This window comes from Pecten maximus, chromosome 8 (genome assembly GCF_902652985.1).
Source record: "Pecten maximus chromosome 8, xPecMax1.1, whole genome shotgun sequence".
Taxonomy (NCBI): Eukaryota; Metazoa; Mollusca; class Bivalvia; order Pectinida; family Pectinidae; genus Pecten; species Pecten maximus.
In genome coordinates this window covers 40681770-40700681 of record NC_047022.1, presented here as the reverse complement: position 1 = coordinate 40700681, position 18912 = coordinate 40681770, and the positions used below count along the sequence as shown (strand labels likewise).

The window sequence follows — 18912 nt, the reverse complement described above, 5'->3', positions numbered from 1 at the left end:
ACCTGTGTTTGTATACATCAATGTTAACAAATACCTGTGTTTGTATACAATGTTAACAAATACCTGTGTTTGTATACAATGTTAACAAATACCTGTGTTTGTATACATCAATGTTAACAAATACCTGTGTTTGTATACATCAATGTTAACAAATACCTGTGTTTGTATACATCAATGTTAACAAATACCTGTGTTTGTATACAATGTTAACAAATACCTGTGTTTGTATACATCAATGTTAACAAATACCTGTGTTTGTATACATCAATTGTAACAAATACCTGTGTTTGTATACACAATGCTAACAAATACCTGTGTTTGTATACATCAATGTTAACAATACCTGTGTTTGTATACATCATGTTAACAAATACCTGTGTTTGTATACAATGTTAACAATACCTGTGTTGTATACATCATGTTAACAAATACCTGTGTTTGTATACATCAATGTCAACAAATCCTGTGTTTGTATACAATCAATGTAACAAATACCTGTGTTTGTATACAATGTTAACAATACCTGTGTTTGTACATCAATGTTAACAAATACCTGTGTTTGGTATAACAATGTTAACAAATACCTGTGGTTTGTATACTCAATGTTAACAAATACCTGTGTTTGGTATACATCAATGTCAACAAATACCTGTGTGTGTATACATCATGTTAACAAATACCTGTGTTTGTATACATCAATGTTAACAAATACCTGTGTTTGTATACATCATGTTAACAAATACCTGTGTTTGTATACATCAATGTTAACAAATACCTGTGTTTGTATACATCAATGTTAACAAATACCTGTGTTTGTATACATCAATGTCAACAAATACCTGTGTTTGTATACATCAATGTTAACAAATACCTGTGTTTGTATACATCAATGTTAACAAATACCTGTGTTTGTATACATCAATGTTAACAAATACCTGTGTTTGTATACATCAATGTTAACAAATACCTGTGTTTGTATACAATGTAACAAATACCTGTGTTTGTATACATCAATGTTAACAAATACCTGTGTTTGTATACATCAATGTTAACAAATACCTGTGTTTGTATACAATGTTAACAAATACCTGTGTTTGTATACAATGTTAACAAATACCTGTGTTTGTATACATCAATGTTAACAAATACCTGTGTTTGTATACATCAATGTTAACAAATACCTGTGTTTGTATACAATGTTAACAAATACCTGTGTTTGTATACATCAATGTTAACAAATACCTGTGTTTGTATACAATGTTAACAAATACCTGTGTTTGTATACATCAATGTCAACAAATACCTGTGTTTGTATACATCAATGTTAACAAATACCTGTGTTTGTATACAATGTCAACAAATACCTGTGTTTGTATACAATGTCAACAAATACCTGTGTTTGTATACAATGTTAACAAATACCTGTGTTTGTATACATCAATGTTAACAAATACCTGTGTTTGTATACAATGTTAACAAATACCTGTGTTTGTATACATCAATGTTAACAAATACCTGTGTTTGTATACAATGTTAACAAATACCTGTGTTTGTATACATCAATGTTAACAAATACCTGTGTTTGTATACAATGTTAACAAATACCTGTGTTTGTATACATCAATGTTAACAAATACCTGTGTTTGTATACATCATTGTTAACAAATACCTGTGTTTGTATACAATGTCAACAAATACCTGTGTTTGTATACATCAATGTTAACAAATACCTGTGTTTGTATACATTGTTAACAAATACCTGTGTTTGTATACATCAATGTTAACAAATACCTGTGTTTGTATACATTGTTAACAAATACCTGTGTTTGTATACATCAATGTTAACAAATACCTGTGTTTGTATACATTGTTAACAAATACCTGTGTTTGTATACATCAATGTTAACAAATACCTGTGTTTGTATACAATGTTAACAAATACCTGTGTTTGTATACATCAATGTAACAAATACCTGTGTTTGTATACATCAATGTTAACAAATACCTGTGTTTGTATACATCAATGTTAACAAATACCTGTGTTTGTATACAATGTTAACAAATACCTGTGTTTGTATACATCAATGTTAACAAATACCTGTGTTTGTATACAATGTTAACAAATACCTGTGTTTGTATACAATGTTAACAAATACCTGTGTTTGTATACATCAATGTTAACAAATACCTGTGTTTGTATACATCAATGTTAACAAATACCTGTGTTTGTATACATCAATGTTAACAAATACCTGTGTTTGTATATAATGTTAACAAATACCTGTGTTTGTATACATCATTGTTAACAAATACCTGTGTTTGTATACATCAATGTCAACAAATACCTGTGTTTGTATACATCAATGTTAACAAATACCTGTGTTTGTATACATCAATGTCAACAAATACCTGTGTTTGTATACAATGTTAACAAATACCTGTGTTTGTATACATCAATGTTAACAAATACCTGTGTTTGTATATAATGTTAACAAATACCTGTGTTTGTATACATCAATGTTAACAAATACCTGTGTTTGTATACAATGTTAACAAATACCTGTGTTTGTATACAATGTTAACAAATACCTGTGTTTGTATACAATGTTAACAAATACCTGTGTTTGTATACAATGTTAACAAATACCTGTGTTTGTATACATCAATGTTAACAAAAATACCTGTGTTTGTATACATCATTGTTAACAAATACCTGTGTTTGTATACAATGTTAACAAATACCTGTGTTTGTATACAATGTTAACAAATACCTGTGTTTGTATACAATGTTAACAAATACCTGTGTTTGTATACATCAATGTCAACAAATGAATCTGCATGAATGTCGGTATGTTGAATGTGATAGACTGTATGAACGTCGGTATGTTGAATGTGATAGACTGTATGAACGTCGGTATGTTGAATGTGATAGACTGTATGAACCTCGGTATGTTGAATGTGATAGACTGTATGAACCTCCGTATGTTGAATGTGATAGACTGTATGAACGTCGGTATGTTGAATGTGATAGACTGTATGAACGTCGGTATGTTGAATGTGATAGACTGTATGAACGTCAGTATGTTGAATGTGATAGACTGTATGAACGTCAGTATGTTGAATGTGATAGACTGTATGAACGTCGGTATGTTTGATGTGATAGACTGTATAAACATTGGTTTGTTGAATGTGATAGACTGTATGAACATTGGTATGTTGAATGTGATAGACTGTATGAACGTCGGTATGTTGAATGTGATAGACTGTATGAACCTCCGTATGTTGAATTTGATAACGGTATACCCTCATAGTTGAATGTTGATAGACTGTTGACCTCTTCTGCAGTCCTAATGATAATCTGATACAATATTACATGCCATTTTACATGTAATCATCTCACAACTTTCTCACAAAAATAAATAAAAAAATAAACAATTACAATGTACATACTGACCTACCGGTAAATGTATTTTGAATGATTCAACAACAAACCTAAGTACATCATTACAACTTTTCACATGATTATCGTCTTCAAGTTTAATAAGGCTGCTGACATACTCTGTCAAATGTTAATTGTTATAGAAATCATTGCCATCGACAGCCCCCCCCCTCCTTAGAATCTGATAACTTCTGTAGGCCCAATCTATCATAAGTTATAGTAATTCTAGCCCCCAAACCCAATCACCACCCCCACCTTCACCCCAACCCCCACCCCCACCCCCACCCCACCCCATCACCACCCCATCACCAACCCATTAGTATATATCTGATAATTTCTGTAGGTTCATTCTGATTTTCCCTGTGAATCAATGAAGAATTTATGATTATTTGGCATGCTATTTATATCTATAACTAAATATGTATTCAAATATGCTACTCACTTATCTTTCACAGAATCCATTTATTGTCTGCTGCTTTTTGGCAATATTTAATTATAAGGGGATAAATAAATAAAATTTAAAAAGTATCATTGAAATCATCCATTGTGAAAAAGTGTCACATTCAATACATTTTTTTTTGCATATTGATGCTTTATATTGATATTACTCCACATGCTATAAACATTTCAGTCAAAGGACACCATGTAGTGTCAAGGTAAAACTAATGTATTAAATCATTTAAATAAATTCAGTATTTTGACTGTAAAATCTTATTTTCTTGCCCTGATAACTTTTTTTATATTGCCTCCAATGCTTCCAATTAAATGAGACAAAAGTTTGTACTCTAAAATACTGCAGGATCAAAAATATCTAAATTGACCAGCGGATTTATGTTAATAACAAGAGGCCCATGGGCCTTCACAGTCACCTGAGTTTTGAAATATTTAAGTTTAATTGACCTTTGTTGGCCCCGCCCCTCAGGCCCCTGGGGGGGGGGTTGGGACCATTATAATTCACAATTTTGGTTGACCTTTGGCCAGGGAAGCTTCATGCCAAATTTGATTGAATTTGGTTCAGCGGTGTTGGAGAAGTCGAAAATGTAAATTGTTTATGGACGGATGATGACGGACAAAAGGTGGTTAGAATAACTTGAGACTTCGTCTCAGGTGACCTAAAAACAGTTGAACACAGAATACTTTTGCTTATGTACCTCACCATAACTTTAACCATGTTATCTAAGAAAAAAAAAATGACTAAATTGTCCAAAGTGCCTGAACTTCCTGAACTTTACTGTCAGGTGATTATTAAAGGAATGTCTTGAAAAATGTCCTAAAAGAGAATTATGTAGTTGTGTAATATGTTTAAAAGATCCACATATTATTTATTAGTACACCGTATCAAATTTACCCCAATAACTTGCATGACACCATACATCTGAAAAACCAGGAAACATACATGTAGCTATAAGTTTGTTTGGCCCAATTACTTATCAAACTTGAAGAAGATTTTCCCTACCAGGTATATATAATACAATATATCACAAGACATTCAACTTACACTGTACAAAGAATCTCAACACGCTCAAGACCTTATGTACACGACTACCAAAATAAAATGGGATTATAGGTTTATAAATATATCTCCATTGTATGTACAGGCTTACATATATATATATATATACAGTCTCATACATGTGTCGCATAGAGTTACAGCATCTCTATATCCATCAATGTTTGGTCATTCACATTAATTATAACATCATTTATATTACACAATAGGAGTTCCATCCCCGCCATATCACATGGACTAATCCACATCAGAGACATAGACAATCCATTGTGATATGTTAGGGATAAAATCTAAATCAACATCAATATATCATTAAATTATTTTGATCATCACATACATTATTGTAGACAATATAACATTTCAATTAGTTGTGGAATACTAACAACATGATAACATATATAAACATACCAGGTTTCCATGGCAGCACTGACACACCAACTGTAGGAACCAATCAAAAAACAGCATTGCCACACATTGTATCTGATGACTAGTCAGTTTAGTGGAGTCTTACAGAATGTTTATATTTTTCTTAAAAAATAATGAAGTAAGGAACAATGAAACTTTGGAAACATTAAACTAGATCTATTAAAGGCCAGATTTTTTTCAAGATAAGGAATGAAATCTTCTGAAGCAACTACTGATTTTTTGTTTACCCCTATACCACAAGGAACAGCCAGGCCATTCATGCTTTCGTCAGCGAATGCTTGTATCTATAGGTATATATATCATACGTCCTGATAATAGGTTACATTTAATGTCATTTTTAAGTCTCAATTTTAGCGACATTTTTCACAATATAATGGCACTATATACATGCTGATCATTGAATGTATTTTAAGATGGATAATTGCATGGTTGCCTACTTTATAATAATCTATATCATTGCATGTTTATTAGATCTTAGGCTCAAAACTCTTGGCAGTGTGAAACTGGCGTTATTAATAACATATTTAGTTACAATGGTCCCTTCAATGATAAATTATATTTAAACAGTTTCAAAAAAACGTTTTGGCAACTTAATCAATTAAAAAAAAGGTATGAAATTCTAATAACACAATCCATAAAAAACAAGAGGCCAATAGACCTGTATCGCTCACCTGCTACTACAGTAACTGTACAGTTGATGTATGTCATTCACCTGGAGAGCATGAGTGTATTCATTTACACAATTTGTGAAGCTCTTCATCAAAACATACTACTGACCCATATCATGAACCCAGCTCTCTTGCTTTTGACTCAGAAATAAAACATTTGTTGTTCACTTGAACAAACTAGGTATCCCTTCATCCATGCATGCTACATATGTACATGCCCAATATCAGGTTTCATGGTTATTGAAAAAAAGTCACAAAAAGACTTTGGCATGTCATATGACCCCTGTAAAAATGGGACAATGTCATTTATTGAACATGGTGGCCATTCATCCCAGCAAGCTGCAGGCCTTATCCCATCATGCTACAGGTTCAATATCAGATTTGTGGGCCTCTTGGCTATCGAAAAAAAGTTGTTTAAACAGAAAAATTGATGCCAGACTAATGGCCAACAGGAGACGGACAACGGATGCCAAGCCACGGGCATGTGAGCTAACAAAGTGTATAAAACATATTTTCACTGTGTAATTGAATGATATTCTATGAACAATAGATATATTAGTTTGTACCTTGATACAACACCTATTAAAGCAGGATTTCATTTAACTGAACAATAAACCTTGAAGATGAATATCTCTTCTTACTCAGAGATTTTATACAAAACATCAGATATATCACATTTTAAGCAAAAAAATATCTTAAAATTCTCACAACCAGAAAAGATGTAAAAATATAATTATATCATATATATAACAATCAACCAAGTATAAATGTTACACATTGTGACTTATAGTAAACAAGCTGCAACTGGAATACTTCCTTATGATAAAGGAAACAAATCTGATCCTGCTACTACTTCAACTGACACACTCCAATTGTTTATCTACTATGCTAGTATTAGACATTAAAGTGAGATTTAACATTTTTGTAGGAATCTCACTGTAGCTTTTTTTTTCTTTTTGTCACAACTAATTTACTTATCACACCAAACAAATCCAAGCAGGAATTTGGTTTTAATTGATCAAAAAATAAAATGTAAATGATAATTGGCAGACCCATCTCTAATACTGTAACTATCCTGCAGAGGGCCAACACAAAATTTATGACTTCAAGTCAGTGTGTGGGCAAATAACTGGACAATCAAACAACTACTAAAACAGCAATATAGGTGGGTAGGCTTATTACTATACATGGGCTTATTGTTAATGTTTAAACATAGGCTACAGTTGGAGTTTAAGCAGAAACACAGCCCAAACAAACAAACAGTATTGCACTATGCCCTTACCATTGAAATGGATACTGATAAATTTATACTGGTTAAAACACATCATCTCAGGAATGTAGTGCTGCCCTCTAACAGGCATCAGACACGATAGGGATCGTCCCTGGAATGTAGTTCTGCTCTCTAACAGGCATCATACATGATAGGGATCGTCCCTGGAATGCAGTGCTGCCCTCTAACAGGCATCAGACATATTAGGAATTATCCCAGGAATGTAGTACTGATCTTAAGCTTTGCTCACAGATAACAAACTTCGTATTTTACACTGTCCACATCCGTTAACTGTCCATACATACATATTCATTCACCCAAACATTACATAGCTTTGTGATACTTTCAGGTTTTCTATAAATAAATGCATATTTCTAAAAGTTTCAATCCTTAGAACAATTTATCATGATTGGGAGTATGTCCTCAACTCTTGTTTGAAATCTCAATCAATTACACATTTGAGAAAGAGATTTGACAGACATTATTTGACTGTATTTCATAAGCACATATTGCACATTGTCTTCTTGGCAAAAACAAGACAAGAAACAAACATTTACATACATTTGTCATTAACATTCAATATTCCAGATTTTGTGTATCTTTAAAGTTAAAACAGCAATAGACTTGAAGTCATGTACACAATTAATTATATCTAATCACACTGATGGAGGGACAACAGCCCTCATCCTCAAAACTAGAGTACACCAGGGTCACCTGGTGAAGCCTAACCTAGATATCATCCTCATCATCATCATCATCATCATCATCTTCATCATCATCATCTAGAATTAGACTGATTGAATTATGATACAGTTTGTTACTCCAAGGCCTCACCGATCCCAATGTTTTATTGTTAAATAATACATAGCATAAAATTTACAGGGCTTTGTCATGTGACATTAACATACATTGTAGTGTCCATTAGCTGTTGTGACATTAACATACATTGTAGTGTCCATCAGCTGTTGTGACATTAACATACATTGTAGTGTCCATCAGCTGTTGTGACATTAACATACATTGTAGTGTCCATCAGCTGTTGTGACATTAACACACAATGAGTGGTGTCCATTAGCTGTTGTGACATTAACACACTGTGTGGTGTCAATCAGCTGTTGTGACATTAACACAAAAGGAGTGGTGTCCATTAGCTGTTGTGACATTAACATACAATGTGTGGTGTCCATCAGCTGTTGTGACATTAACACACAATGTGTGGTGTCCATTAGCTGTTGTGACATTAACATAATGTTTGGTGTCAATCAGCTGTTGTGACATTAGCATACACTGTGTGGTGTCCATCAGCTGTTGTGACATTAACATACAATGTGTGGTGTCCATCAGCTGTTGTGACATTAACATACAATGTGTGGTGTCCATCAGTTGTGACATTAACACAGTGTGTGGTGTCTATCAGCTGTTGTGACATTAACACAATGTTTGGTGTCTATCAGCTGTTGTGACATTAACACACACTGTGTGGTGTCCATCAGCTGTTGTGACATTAACATACAATGTGTGGTGTCCATCAGCTGTTGTGACATTAACACAATGTTTGGTGTCTATCAGCTCGTCCTCAGCCACTGCTGATGTGCTCTCTAGAATCATTTGTTGTCTATAAGGGTCTGCAGTTTGTGAACTAGATCTCTGGCAATCTTCAGCACTTGTTTGGCTTTGTGTCTCTCGGCCATTTCTGTAAATGATTGGGAACAAAAGTCCTGATTAAAATGGAAATGACTATTATATTTGTATTTGTGAAGTCACAAGGGGGCGAGTTGTTTAAGCAGGACCTATTCATGTAAAGACCTGCTGTAGACAAGGGGAGGGGGTGTAATCAGGACCTACATCATGTAAAGACCTGCTGTAGACAAGGGGAGGGGGTGTAATCAGGACCTACATCATGTAAAGACCTGCTGTAGACAAGGGGAGGGGGTGTAATCAGGACCTACTCATGTAAAGACCTGCTGTAGACAAGGGGAGGGTGTGTAATCAGGACCTACTCATGTAAAGACCTGCTGTAGACAAGAGGAGGGGGTGTAATCAGGACCTACTCATGTAAAGACCTGCTGTAGACAAGGGGAGGGGTGTAAGCAGGACCTACATCATGTAAAGACCTGCTGTAGACAAGGGGAGGGGGTGTAATCAGGACCTACTCATGTAAAGACCTGCTGTAGACAAGGGGAGGGGGTGTAATCAGGACCTACATCATGTAAAGACCTGCTGTAGACAAGGGGAGGGTGTGTAATCAGGACCTACATCATGTAAAGACCTGCTGTAGACAAGGGGAGGGGTGTAAGCAGGACCTATATCATGTAAAGACCTGCTGTAGACAAGGGGAGGGTGTGTAATCAGGACCTACTCATGTAAAGACCTGCTGTAGACAAGGGGAGGCTGTGTAATCAGGACCTACATCATGTAAAGACCTGCTGTAGACAAGGGGAGGGGGTGTAAACAGGACCTACTCATGTAAAGACCTGCTGTAGACAATGGGAGGGGGTGTAATCAGGACCTACTCATGTAAAGACCTGCTGTAGACATGGGGAGGGGGTGTAATCAGGACCTACATCATGTAAAGACCTGCTGTAGACATTGGGAAGGGGTGTAATCAGGACCTACTCATGTAAAGACCTGCTGTAGACAAGGGGAGGGGGTGTAATCAGGACCTACTCATGTAAAGACCTGCTGTAGACAAGGGGAAGGGGTGTAATCAGGACCTACTCATGTAAAGACCTGCTGTAGACATGGGGAGGGGGTGTAATCAGGACCTACTCATGTAAAGACCTGTTGTAGACAAGGGGAGGGGGTGTAATCAGGACCTACTCATGTAAAGACCTGCTGTAGACAAGGGGAGGGGGTGTAATCAGGACCTACTCATGTAAAGACCTGCTGTAGACATGGGGAGGGGGTGTAATCAGGACCTACTCATGTAAAGACCTGCTGTAGACAAGGGGAGGGGGTGTAATCAGGACCTACTCATGTAAAGACCTGCTGTAGACAAGGGGAGGGGGTGTAATCAGGACCTACATCATGTAAAGACCTGCTGTAGACAAGGGGAGGGGGTGTAATCAGGACCTACATCATGTAAAGACCTGCTGTAGACAAGGGGAGGGGGTGTAATCAGGACCTACTCATGTAAAGACCTGCTGTAGACAAGGGGAGGGGGTGTAATCAGGACCTACATCATGTAAATACCTGCTGTAGTCAAGGGGAGGGGGTGTAATCAGGACCTACCCATGTAAAGACCTGCTGTAGACAAGGGGAGGGGGTGTAATCAGGACCTACTCATGTAAAGACCTGCTGTAGACAAGGGGAGGGTGTGTAATCAGGACCTACATCATGTAAAGACCTGCTGTAGACAAGGGGAGGGTGTGTAATCAGGACCTACTCATGTAAAGACCTGCTGTAGACAAGGGGAGGGGTGTAATCAGGACCTACATCATGTAAAGACCTGCTGTAGACAAGGGGAGGGGGTGTAATCAGGACCTATATCATGTAAAGACCTGCTGTAGACAATGGGAGGGGGTGTAATCAGGACCTACTCATGTAAAGACCTGCTGTAGACATGGGGAGGGGGTGTAATCAGGACCTACTCATGTAAAGACCTGTTGTAGACAAGGGGAGGGGGTGTAAGCTGGACCTACATCATGTAAAGACCTGCTGTAGACAAGGGGAGGGGGTGTAATCAGGACCTACTCATGTAAAGACCTGCTGTAGACAAGGCGAGGGTGTGTAATCAGGACCTACTCATTTGAAGACCTGCTGTAGACATGGGGAGGTAGACCGGTTGTAGACAAGGGGAGGGGGTGTAAACAGGACCTACTCTGTTAACTCATGTAAAGAGGACATCACTACGTACCATTGAAGAACTTAATAATGTCAGTGAAGTCCATGTTGTTGTCCAGAATAATGTCACGGTAGAACTCGACCAGGGCTAGAGCTATGAACAGCACAAAGTGAGGGGAGCTGATGTACTTGGCAACCCAGATAGTCTCCCAGACAGAGAACACGTCATCATACAGCAACTCTGTGAAAAAGAACAAATATCAAACTTTATACATAATCAACAAGAGGCTCAACAGGCCTGTATCACTCACCTGCATCTAATGAAACTTTGAATTTGACCTAGGTTATCTATGAAGATACTAAGCTGATTACCAATTTATTCAAGTATCAGTGTAAGTCAGGTTTGTGACCCTTATTTCCAGCATACAATATCTGCTCTTTATATCTCTTGGTCATTGAGAAATAATTGTTTAAAACTTCTAACACATTAGAACCCTGCAGGGCCTCTTGGTTATTGAGAAGTAATTTAAAAGAAAAGTTGACATCAGACAGTTGGATGGATTTTTAGCTAATCTATAAAAGGGCAAGTGAGCTGAATATATTACAGCCTTTTACAGTCAGTCCACTGTCCCTAAAAATGGACAGATTAATGAAATGTTCTCTTTACATAGATTTAATATTGAGAATTGAGCGAAATTACTCAGAAGTGCAGTTTTCCTATTCAATAATAACTGGAGTAGAAATATCTTTTTCCTATTCAATAATAACTGGAGTAGAAATATCTATGTCTGTGGTGATAACACTTTTAACATCACTCTCAATGTCACCTTAACATCACTCTTAACATCACTCTTAATGTCACTCTTAACATCACTCCTAATGTCACTCAATGTCACTCTTAATGTCACTCTTAACATCACCCTTAATGTCACTCTTAACATCTCTTAATGTCACTCTTAACATCACCCTTAATGTCACTCTCTCAATGTCACTCTTAACGTCACTCTTAACATCACTCTAAACGTCACTCTTAACATCACTCCTAATGTCACTCTTAACATCACCCTTAATGTCACTCTTAACATCACTCTTAATATGTCACTCTTAACATCACCCTTAATGTCACTCTTAACATCACTCTTAACATCACCCTTAATGTCACTCTCTCAATGTCACTCTTAACATCACTCTTAATGTCACGCTCTCAATGTCACTCTTAATATCATGCTCTCAATGTCACTCTTAACATCACTCTTAATATCACTCGCAATGTCACTCTTAAAATCAAAGCGTAATGTCACTCTTAAGTCACTCTTAATGTCACTCATAATGTCACTCTTAACATCACTCTTAATATCACTCGCAATATGTCACTCTTAAATCAAAGCGTAATGTCACTCTTAATGTCACTCTCTCAATGTCACTCTTAACATCACTCTTACATGTAATGTCACTCTCAATGTCACCCTCTCAATGTCACTCATAATGTCTCACTTAACATCACTCATAACATCACTCTTAACATCACTGTACAGAAAACAAAGAATGTCTGTATGGTGTTCTTACCTCTCTTGAAATCCAGTAAAAACCATCGATAACAAAAGTAGAAATGTGTGTAGTCACCATGGTGATGCATGTGCTCAAATAATTCTGAATCGAGAATCTGAAATGGTAAGTTTTAAGATACTTTTTGTCCATAACATAACACTAACAACACAAAAGGATGTTAAAGAATGGAATAAATTTATAATCAACAAGCATACTGCTCAAGCAGTACATGTCCCCTACCGGCCCTTCACCAATTACCGTATAACATTGACAGTAATGATTTATAAAGAAACTTGGATTTTATTAAAAAAACATTGTTTTCCTTGACCTTGATCCAATAACCCTAAAACTTGACCTTGTCTGAAATATAATGGTCCTTTGTAATTGTGTTTAGTTTGATAAAAACTGACAAACTTTGATTGACAGATGGATGGATAAAGAGGAAACTATTATCCCCTCTCCCACATCCTGCTGGTAAAAGACTGATAACATTATGTGACTACTATTAGAGGAAAGTTACAACTTAACACAGAGACACTGACCTGTATGAGGGAGCGCATGTTGGCAAAGTGAGTGTCCATGGCTCCACCATGCGGGAAGTTAGAGGACATCCGCTTCATCAGCTCACAGAAACAGCTGTATGTCATTGCCTCTGTCAACAGATAAGATTAATGTAGGTAAACTTTAATGAGAACAGATTATTATAGGAAAACTCTGGTCAACACAGCTACATATGTAAATACTGGTTAAATAGTCAATAGCCAAAAAACCCTCCACTTGATAGTATGGAAGCACGTTGTATACATTACGACATTAAAGCATGATATGCTGTAAAACAGTGAGTAGAGATGTCCACTATGTGATCTAACTATATACCAGGTTTGGTTAATGTTAGACTAATACTAGGTCTTCTTGATTTTGAGGGGTTTAACATCCTAGCTTAATGAGAAAATATCTCTATATTGACCAATAAGAAGCCTCCATTGTATCTCGATGGCGACGGTTCTAGAAACATTCAATGTTTTAAATACCAGACATGAATAACAACAAAAACCTGCTGATAGTGACCAGTTACCATGGCAACCAAAATTTTGGAATCTAAACAACTGCATGCACATCTACACATATTTGTTAACATTCTAGTGAAGTTTTGTGAAAATCTTTTCACAAATTTAGGAGGAGTGGTCTGGACAAGAACAAGAGGCCCATGGGCCTTAACGGTCATCTGACAAACACTTACACTTACAGCAGGGACACACACCCCAATCCAGCATTATTACCATAAATTATTTATCGCAGCCAGTTATGTTTTAGATCAAATTTGGTTTTTATCCATTTAGCTTGTCCAGGAAGAGCAGCATCATAAAGCAAAATTTTAGCCAAGTTCCCATTTTTGGGGCATGCCCCTCTGTCCCAATGGGTCAGACAAGACTCATTTATATCAATTAGGATTGCCTTTCCCCAATGATGTTTCATACTAAATATATGGTTGTAATCAATTAAGGCATTAAGGAGGAATTGCATTTTTAAGAAATGTTTAACCTAAGCACTCCTTTTGCCCCATCTTTTTTTCCCCAGGGGTCAAACCTGTCTCATTAAAAAATATGATTGCCGTCACCGAATATGTTTCACATCAAATTTGGTTGTAATGCACCAAAAGGTTAGGGAGGATTAGGATTTAACAGCAAATATTCACCAAAGTTCCCATTTTGGGGCCCTGCCCCTCAGGCCCCAGGGGTCACACTAGCCTCGTTTATATAAAATATGACCACCCTTCCCAAAGGATGTTTCACACCATATTTCGTATTAATCCACCCAAGGGTTAGAGAGAAGTAGATTTATAGCAAAAATTCACCAAAGTTCCCCTTTTGGGGCCCCGCCCCTCTGGCCCTAGGGGTCAAACCAGCCTCATTTATATAAAATATGATTGTCCTCCTCCAATGATGTTTCACACCAAATTTGGTAATAATTCACTATGGGTGTTAGGAGGAATAGGATTTTATAGCAAAATTTCACCAAAGTTCCCCTTTTGGGGCCCCGCCCCTCTGGCCCCAGGGGCCACACCAGCCTCATTTATATAAAATATGACCACCCTCCACCAACGATGTTTTACACAATATCTGGTTGAAATCCACCAAAGGGTTAAGGACGAGTAGGATTTTATAGCAAAATTTCATCAAAGTTCCCTTTTTTGGGCCCGTCACTCTGGCCCCAGGGCTCACACCAGCCTCATTTATATAAAATATGACCACCCTCCCCCAATGATGTTTCACAACATATCTGGTTGAAATCTACTAAAGGGTTAAGGAGGAGTAGGATTTTATAGCAACATTTCATCAAAGTTCCCCTTTTGGGGCCCCACCCCTCAGGCCCCAGGGGTCACACTAGCCTCATTTATATAAAATATGACCGCCCTCCCCAAATGATGTTTCACAACATATCTGGTTGAAATCCACTAAAGGGTTAAGGAGGAGTAGGATTTTATAGCAAAATTTCATCAAAGTTCCCCTTTTGGGGCCCCGCCCCTCAGGCCCTAGTGGTCACACCAGCCTCATTTATATAAAATATGATCGCCCTCCCCAAATGATGTTTCACAACATATTTGGTTGAAATCCACTAAAGGGTTAAGGAGGAGTAGGATTTTATAGCAAAATTTCATCAAAGTTCCCCTTTTGGGGCCCCGCCCCTCAGGCCCCAGGGGTCACACCAACTTCATTTATATAAAATATGACCGCCCTCCCAAAATGATGTTTCACAACATATCTGGTTGAAATCCACTAAAGGGTTAAGGAGGAGTAGGATTTTATAGCAAAATTTCATCAAAGTTCCCCTTTTGGGGCCCTGCCCCTCAGGCCCCAAGGGTCACACCAACTTCATTTATATAAAATATGACCGCCCTCCCCCAATGATGTTTCACACCAAATTTAGTTGTAATCCACCCAAGGGTAAAGGAGGAGTAGGATTTTATAGCAATATTCACCTAAGTTCCCTTTTTGGGGCCCCGCCCTTCTGGCCCCAGGGGTCAGACCAGCCTCATTTATATAAAATATGATTGCCCTCCCCCAATGATGCTTCAAACCAAATTTGGAAGTAATCCACCCAAGCGTTAAGGAGGAGTAGCGTTTTGAAAGAACAAGAGGCCCATGGGCCTTAACGGTCATCTGACAAACACTTACACTTACAGCAGGGACACACCCCTCAATCCAGCATTATTACCATAAATCATTTATCGCAGCCAGTTATGTTTTAGATCAAATTTGGTTTTTATCCATTTAGCTTGTCCAGGAAGAGCAGCATCATAAAGCAAAATTTTAGCCAAGTTCCCATTTTTGGGGCATGCCCCTCTGTGTCCCAATGGGTCAGACAAGACTCATTTATATCAATTAGGATTGCCTTTCCCCAATGATGTTTCATGCTAAATATAGTTGTAATCAATTAAGGCATTAAGGAGGAATTGCATTTTAAAGAAATGTTTAACCTAAGCACTCCTTTTGCCCCATCTTTTTTTCCCCAGGAGTCAAACCTGTCTCATTAAAAAATATGATTGCCGTCACCTTATATTTCACATCAAATTAGGTTGTAATCCACCAAAAGGTTAGGGAGGATTAGGATTTAACAGAAAATATTCACCAAAGTTCCCCTTTTGGGGCCCTGCCCCTAAGGCCCCAGGGGTCTCACTAGCCTCGTTTATATAAAATATGACCACCCTTCCCAAAGGATGTTTCACACCATATTTCGTATTAATCCACCCAAGGGTTAGAGAGAAGTAGGATTTATAGCAAAAATTCACCAAAGTTCCCCTTTTGGGGCCCCGCCCCTCTGGCCCTAGGGGTCAAACCAGCCTCATTTATATAAAATATGATTGTCCTCCTCCAATGATGTTTCACACCAAATTTGGTAATAATTCACTATGGGGGTTAGGAGGAGTAGTATTGTAAAGCAAAATTTCATCAAAGTTCCCCTTTTGGGGCCCTGCCCTTCTGGCCCCAGGGGCCACACCAGCCTAATTTATATAAAATATGACCACCCTCCCCCAATGATGTTTCACACAATATCTGGTTGAAATCCACCAAAGGGTTAAGGAGGAGTAGGATTTTATAGCAAAATTTCATAAAAGTTCCCCTTTTGGGGCCCCACCCCTCAGGCCCCAGGGGCCACACCAGCCTCATTTATATAAAATATGACCACCCTCCCCCAATGATGTTTCACACAATATCTGGTTGAAATCCACCAAAGGGTTAAGGAGGAGTAGGATTTTATAGCAAAATTTCATCAAAGTTCCCCATTTGGGGCCCCGCCCCTCAGGCCCCAGGGGTCACACTAGCCTCATTTATATAAAATATGACCGCCCTCCCCAAATGATGTTTCACAACATATCTGGTTGAAATCCACTAAAGGGTTAAGGAGGAGTAGGATTTTATAGCAAAATTTCATCAAAGTTCCCCATTTGGGGCCCCGCCCCTCAGGCCCTAGGGGTCACACCAGCCTCATTTATATAAAATATGATCACCCTCCCCAAATGATGTTTCACACAATATCTGGTTGAAATCCACCAAAGGGTTAAGGAGGAGTAGGATTTTATAGCAAAATTTCATCAAAGTTCCCCTTTTGGGGCCCCGCCCCTCAGGCCCCAGGGGTCACACCAACTTCATTTATATAAAATATGACCGCCCTCCCCCAATGATGTTTCCAACCAAATTTAGTTGTAATCCACCCAAGGGTAAAGGAGGTGTAGGATTTTATAGCAATATTCACCTAAGTTCCCTTTTCGGCGCCCCGCCCTTCTGGCCCCAGGGGTCAGACCAGCCACATTTATATAAAATATGATTGCCCTCCCCCAATGATGCTTCAAACCAAATTTGGAAGTAATCCACCCAAGCGTTAAGGAGGAGTAGCGTTTTGAAAGAAAAAGTTTACGGACGGCGCACGGCGCACGGCGCACGGCGGACGACGACGGACGAAGCACGATGACTATAGGTCATCCTGACCCTTTGGGTCAGATGACCTAAAAAGTTTACGGACGGCGCACGGCGCACGGCGGACGACGACGGACGAAGCACGATGACTATAGGTCATCCTGACCCTTTGGGTCAGATGACCTAAAAACCTGCTGATAGTGACCAGTAACCATGGTAACAATAATTATGGAATTTAAACAGCTACATGCACATCTACACATGGTTACCTACATTTGTGTGAAGTTTCATTGGAATCAGCCCACCAGTTTAGGAAGGGTGGTTCGGACAAATTTTTTATCAGAAAACCTGTTTACAGTGACCAGTTACCATAGCAACCAAAATATTGAGAAAGAAAGATGCATGCACATTTAAGCATTGAACTACTTTCAGTTGGAAGTTATGGGCTGATGAATGCCAACTGGACAAAGGCAAATTTAATTAAGCACGCTAGCGCTTCATGGTGAAATTGCCTTTGTTCAGTTGGCATTCATCAGCCCATAACTTCCAACTGAAAGTAGTTCAATGCTTATATTTATATTTGACAACGATTTTTAAAGACTACATACAAGAATTATGCTCCTACAATGAATGAACAAAGTATTATCGTCAAAGACGGAACAGTCTTTTCAACAGCCATATTTCGTTATCGCCAACTTGACAATTATGACGTCACTATAATAATGACGTCATAATAGAGATTTGGAAGTTATGGACTCGTAACCTTCAAGTGAGCTTGGTAAGGTTATATAGTGGGGCTGCAGTGTAAATGTAAATATCTATACATGATCCTTTAATTGTGTGAAGTTTCCTTGGAATTGGCCAACTGGTTTAGGAGGTGTTGTCTGGACAAGATGTGTCTACAGACAGATGGACAGACGGATGGACTACAGATGGACACACAACATGATTCCAGTAAACCCTCCCTAACTTCGTTTCGGGTGTAAAATGGATTAAGATGTCTGGCATGTAAGGCTTCTTTCTTTGTTACATATACTCACCATCATCAAAGACGACAAGGAGGGGAGCCACCAGGTCACACATCCCCTGTACATATCCCACATCAAGGTGTTCCCACACAAACCTACAGATACATGTAAATCAAATTGATATTTCAACAACATGCCTTTACTCGTTTTCATACGCTATCTACAGATTCTCATACTTAATTGCCTCCTATAGTTATGGAGAAACATGTTTCAGGATCTATAGATTCTCATACTTAATTGCCTTCTGCACATGTTTCAGTATCTATAGATTCTGACACTTAATTGCCTCCTGTAGTTATGGAGAATCATGTTTCAGTATCTACA

The 18912-nt window shown here is 37.9% G+C and overlaps 1 protein-coding gene across 1 annotated transcript in view; it reads right to left on the bottom strand.

Moving 5' to 3' along the window:
• Window positions 1-4178: 4178 nt before the first annotated feature.
• The window catches only part of LOC117333520 (small G protein signaling modulator 1-like), a gene marked incomplete in the record, with an annotated part of 119687 nt that continues 104953 nt past the window's right edge, over window positions 4179-18912 (bottom strand). The window contains 5 exon segments of the mRNA XM_033892843.1: window positions 4179-9006; window positions 11170-11337; window positions 12663-12759; window positions 13187-13296; window positions 18601-18683. Coding sequence (XP_033748734.1) covers window positions 8918-9006; window positions 11170-11337; window positions 12663-12759; window positions 13187-13296; window positions 18601-18683 — 547 coding nt within the window.